The following is a 6,161-nucleotide window of genomic DNA, read 5'->3' as shown; positions in this document are numbered from 1 at the left end:
AACTATTGTAATTTTAACAAAACCATTGGTTTTTACCAAGGGACAACAACGCCCCTCTAGTGAGAATCCAAATCTGCATTAAACAAGCACCAAAACCAATCACCAGAATATAAATGCACACATCCAAATTGATACTTCCCATTTTCCATTTAGCTCCAGCTTACTTACAAGGCAGAAAGAGAGTAAAGCAAAAGGATGCAATACTAAAATTGAAAATAGCATTGTGATTAATCTGAAGGAAAAATACTACTTAAAAGAGTTGCTTTCAATATTTGACACACAAATTCATCATCAAACAGCATCCCTTGAGCACAGTTGACAAAGTAAGACAACAAAACAACTCTGAAGCCATAGAGATGGAAATAGGAAGCTTTTTAGGGCATTCCCCAACATGTTCTTGAATTCAGAAGGATCCACGAAGCATTACACACTATATTTTGCATACTGCAAATGCAATATGATCCAACAACTATATGATCTTGGATGTTAAAAGTAAGTTCCTTCTGGAGGCTGGACAAGCTTACGGTTATGAGGAGCAGCCATTTCTTTCTTCAACTGGGTCAGTATGTCCTCCATGCTGTACTCTCTTTGCCAATTTGCAAGAAGCCCGAATTTCTTTGGTTCAACCTGTTTCATATAAAAGATTTATTAAATCTCTAATAACATTGAATTCAAGGTTATTACCAAAAACCAAAGAGATTGTGTTAGCACAGTTTGCAACTTCATTCATATATACTTCAAAAGCATGAACTATAAAAATAGTAAGATTATGAAAGCATGTGGAAATTGTAACTGATACCACGCCAGTTTCATGGTTAACACAAGTCATATTGATTCGTGAATGAAACCGAACACTTGGGGGCTTTTCTGGGTAGTCTTTATCACAAAACAGCTTCAGTTGATAAATTCTTCCTTCATGTACAGTCTGGCAGAGAAAAGACAAAAGGAAGATAATTATAACAAATGCAAGCAACTTGTTAAGTATGCACAAAATGAAAGCAGATACAAGTATATAGAAAAATAAAGTTTAGCCAAACTTTCAGATTTAAGGGTAGACCAATAATTCATACTCCATATTTCTTTACTGTCAGGCCAAACAAAAAGATATGACAGGACAATGGAAGGGCATATCTATTGTATATTAAAGAAAGCCAATAAATATTATATTTTAAGTTAAAACCATTGGACAGAATTGTAACCAAAACATTTAGCTATGATTTAATAGCTCTAGAGTCTAGACATTATGTTCACAGCATTTGTAGAATGACTGCTAGTGTGCATGTGCAAATACAGAGAAGTCTAAGCTCAGTAGTATCTAATTACACCAAGAAACCAGAACAAGAACTTGAAAAACATGTTTGTGTACAGACTTCACATACACTGCAATGTTCAAGGAAACATATGCAAATTATAATATAAAGCTTCCAAGTTCAGAATATCCAACTCATTAGACAAATTAGGAAAATTAGAATCTACTTCCATACAAATAGGTTCAGACAAATTAGGCAAATTGCTGCTTTAGAATCTACTTGTTCAAAGTTTAAACACAATAAAAAGATTTGCCTTTTAACAGACATAAAAAGGATATCAGGCGGTTACAGATAAATACTTACATTGTGGGGGCCAATGATGGTACCAGTCCAAGAGCGCATGTAAATGTCATCGCCGTCATCCATACCATAGCTAACTGTGCCATCCCCAATACCTTTTTCTCCACGTTCAAGTTCCTCCAGCAATCTGAAGTTCCTTGGAACTGCATTGAAGCACACACAATTAAAACAATATAAATATAAGCATCTTTAATTTGCACAACACCAAGTAACTAAGCATTTTGCGTGCATGTCAATCAACACAGCAATATTAATAGAATCCTTTATCCATAGCTTGACCAAGCCAAATTCAGGTGCTAAAACTCAAGGGCCAGGACAAGTGCTCTATAACTTTGGTAAATTCTTCAAATGTTCAAAAAACCATTATCCAAGTGTTATAACAACATAATTAACTCATACAACAAATGAAGCCTTCTATATTCAGAAAACAACAAGAATGAATGTTTCAAACTTGCATTACCTCAGGATAAACACTAACAATCAAAATTGTTATTTAATTATAAAAGGTGAAAACGTGTTTTCTCACATTGAACCAATATGTGTCAAATCCAGTTTCAAACCCTTAAACTAACTCACTTTTATTTCTTTAAATTACATCCGTGTCTCAGTGTCGGTGTAATGTCTTTGCTTTATAGCTCTCGGTAGGCGTGTTAGAGTCTATTTCGACGCATACACTTCACCGTGTCAGTGTCGTGTTCGGAGTGTCAGTGCTTCATAGTGATAGCTTAAACTTCAGTCAATGCGTGATGTTTACGAAATATATTATCACAGAACATGAGTACATCATATAAATCACATCATATAAATCACATCAACAAATAACAAAGCCATTAAACAAGAACAGCAATGAAATGAAATATATACAACACACACAAAAATCAACAAATTCTCAAACAATCAAACAATAAACTCCTAACCAAAACATAATCAACAGCTAAAAACGATCAACATTTCAATTAGAGTTAATCATAAATTTCAAAAAAAAAAAACTCAAAAATTATTCATAGTAAATCATCAACCAAAACATCGCAGCAAGAAGCTTAAACACCGATCCAAAATTCCATCGGTAACAAAATCGAAACAAAATTAAAATAAAAAACCCTAAAATTAACAAAAATCACACGCATCAATTATTCTAGGTCAACGGTAACAAAATCTACACAGCAACAAAGGAAAATTCAATAAAACAACACGAACAACGATCACAATCGACGAAAAGCAAAACGGCGTCGTTAAAGAGAACAAAACGACGAGTTTGAACAGTGACTAACCCACGACACTGGATCCTCCTGAGCCTAGCGTCATGGATGATTATCAGAGGTTTTTCGTGAGGTGAGAGTTGCGGATCTGATCGGAAAATTGAAAACAGTTGATAAAAGAGAAACGATAAAGATGAAGGAGAATAAGGGAAAGAGAAAAGAAGAACGCGAATTGTGGGGAATAATAGAGGAAAAACAAAGGGTAAATAGGGATTTGGTGGAATGAAATAGGAAATGGTGATTGGGTTGAGATTTTCAGTGAAACGGGAGGGTTCTTTGTCGTTTTGACTATGGGCCTGTTGGCCCGTTTTGTTTTCGGCCCATTGTTGTTTCTTCATTTATTTATGAAAGGAAATATTTAAAAAATTATTGTTTGTTTAACTCTATTAATTATAATTAATTATCATTAAAAATGTTTGGATGATTGTGAATTAGTGAAGGTGTAGAGCTTTTTATAATCAAACTATCAATATTAAGCTCTTAATAAAAAGATATATTTGGACAAAGAAAGGAATTTAGATTTGTTTTTTTATGTATAAATATAGTTTAACTTTTTTTAGTTAGTCTTAAGCTAAATAGGGTGACTCAACTACTATGATTTGATTGTTTGATATCGATTGGATTTTAAATTGACATTTCTTTTAAATGTTATTTCATGTGACATTAGCTTTGAAAAATAAATAGATATATGTCACTAGTTCTCACTTAGTTTTTTAACCATTTAATTTAGTATGAAAACTTTAAATTAATTTAGTTGATTAAGGTGTTTGATTTGCCTAAATTTTAGATAATAAAATAATTTTTAAAAAACTTATATAGAAATATATATTTTGAAAGAAGTCAAATATACTAATAATATGGTTAAGCCATAAGTTGTGTCATGTTTAATAACAAAAGTAAAAAAGTATAAGAAAAACAAAATTCCAACAATTACATACCAAAACCATCAAACAAAATAGATGAAAATGACTATAACACACAATGAGATATAATAACAAGAGCAAGAAGAAGAAAACTCAAAACAAACAATTGGATCTTCCAAAAACACTCTAGGGCTATCAATTTAGAATATAGGTAAAACTCTTTTAATGGTTTTAATGGTGTTTTGAACACCACTAAGATAAAAATATCACAAGGGTTTGCATTTTCTAGCCTCTGCTAGTGATTGTTTTCTCTCTTCTCTTTTAAGAAGTGTGATCTCTCTTGTTTCATTTTGTCTCTCTGGCTATTCATGTCTTAAATCTCTACAATCGATTCCTATGGCGGATATCAACATAGAAGGGTTGTCATTAGGAGAAGATATGGAGGAGGAAGGATTTTGTTTCGATATAGATGAGGAAGCTGATGAAGTAGGAGATTTGAGGTGGTGCTTGGTAGGGCGGTTGCTCTGCGACCGGCCTATCCATTTGAATTCTATGAGGTCGAAGGTAGCGGATATTTTGAGGTCGGTTAAAGGGGTTACAATCAAGAATACAGACGAAGGTTTATTTCTTTTCAACTTTGATCATGTTCTGGATATGGAGGCGGTTCTCACAGGCAGTCCATGGACGTTCGATAGTTGAAAGGGTGAAGATTGGAATGCAGATTGAGAATATCTCACTTTTTCAGGTGGATTTTTGGATCCAAGTACATAACTTGTCGGCGAGGATGATGTTGGAGAAAGTTGGAAAAGCTTTGGCAAATTTTGCTGGGAGTTTTGTAGAATGTGATAGAAACACTAATTTGATCCATCATCTCATATTTCTTATATTATAGTATACAAGACTTCGATTTTTATCGAACCAACCCTTGTCAAGACTAGACTTCGAGCCAATTACCACAAATATCAACATTATAACAAACTCTAGAACATCAAGGGAACAAACTAGTTTTCTTCATGCAGCCTTATCAACTGCATACAGTAAACTTGCAACTTGGCAATGTCTTGGTGATCATATCAACATCATTACCTTCAATTGAAACTTTCAGCATTTGGACTTCTCCACGCTCAACTATCTCTCTAACGAAATACAGTCTCAAATCGATGTGTTTGATTCACTCATGATAGGTTGAACTCTTTGACAGGTGTATTGCACTTTGGCTATCACATTTATTAGTGATTACTTGACCTTGAAGTTTCATCTTCTTAGAAAAATCTTCAATCCAAAACGCTTCTTTCATAACTTCAGTGAGGGCAATATATTTTGCTTTAGTAGTTGATAAGGCAACAACTGTAATACCCTAGTATTGATTAAGCTGGTGACATGCTTGGTAGGCCGGAAGCCCCGCGTGGTAAGCGGAAATCCAGGGTGTTACATTAAAAAGGCGCCTTTTAATGTAATAGCCCGAGCCTTCGGCGTTCCCGGCACTATTACCTCACGATCTTCTCTACCCCCCTCACTAGTAGAGTTTTTGCCTTTCGTGGGAATCGAACCCTGTACCCTGGGGTTCAAGTACATGTTCATTCCATTCCCACTACCAATTGAGCTAGTAGCTCAATTGGTAGTGGGAATGGAATGAACATGTACTTGAACCCCAGGGTACAGGGTTCGATTCCCACGAAAGGCAAAAACTCTACTAGTGAGGGGGTAGAGAAGATCATGAGGTAATAGTGTCGGGAACACCGAAGGCTCGGGATGTTACAACAACTTTCTGAAGTGTCGCTTTCCAACTGATTAGTTGGCCAAGCATAGTGAAAACATATCCAAAAATATATTTTTAAGAATCCATACAACCTGCATAATCAGAGTTGACAAATATTTTGATTTCTACTTTGCTATCATCACCACAGACTCAACCATAATGTGAGCATAGGCAACACATTCAAATACTCTAAGTTTTTCGAGGCCTGTTGGATGACCTGACCAAACTTCTTCAAGTGTCTTCATCCCCAAAGCAGTCGAGGGGCGCATATTTATCATGTAAGATGCAATCATGACTGTCTTAGCCCATAAAACCTTTTTTAATCCCACACTAACCAACATACACCTCACTATTTCCAAAATGGTTCGGTTAAACCTTTCATACAAACCATTTTGTTGGGGAGTACCTACAATAGTTCTATGACTTGCAATACTATATGCAGCCTAATAGTTATCGATAGCCTCATTATAAAATTCAAGACCATTGTCGGTCTTCAACCTCTTGACCTTTCTGCCAGTTTGGTTTTCAACCAGAGTCTTCCAACTTTTGAAATATTCAAAAGTTACATCCTTAGAATTTTGAATGAATGCCCATAACTTTTGTGATTAATCATCAATTATGGATAGAAAATATCTTGCATCTGAGTGTGAGGGATTCCTTGTAGGCCCCC

General features: G+C 34.9%; 1 protein-coding gene across 2 annotated transcripts; it reads right to left on the bottom strand.

Moving 5' to 3' along the window:
- Window positions 1-204: 204 nt before the first annotated feature.
- On the bottom strand, window positions 205-3,080 carry LOC131644717 (ubiquitin-conjugating enzyme E2 variant 1D). Of its 2 annotated transcripts, none has more exons than XM_058915274.1 (4): window positions 2,882-3,080; window positions 1,614-1,753; window positions 794-925; window positions 205-627 (listed from the first exon to the last, which is right to left on the bottom strand). In XM_058915274.1, the coding sequence occupies exons 1-4, from the start codon at window positions 2,913-2,915 to the stop codon at window positions 487-489; spliced, it is 447 nt and encodes a 148-aa protein (XP_058771257.1). In that variant the 5' UTR covers window positions 2,916-3,080; the 3' UTR covers window positions 205-486. The 2 variants fall into 2 exon arrangements, with proteins under 2 accessions (XP_058771257.1, XP_058771259.1); XM_058915276.1 differs by having other exon boundaries at window positions 800-925; window positions 2,882-3,074.
- Between the last annotated feature and the right edge of the window lie 3,081 nt (window positions 3,081-6,161).

This window comes from Vicia villosa, linkage group LG1 (assembly GCF_029867415.1).
Source record: "Vicia villosa cultivar HV-30 ecotype Madison, WI linkage group LG1, Vvil1.0, whole genome shotgun sequence".
NCBI lineage: Eukaryota > Viridiplantae > Streptophyta > Magnoliopsida > Fabales > Fabaceae > Vicia > Vicia villosa.
This window is presented reverse-complemented; position numbering and strand designations above follow the sequence as displayed.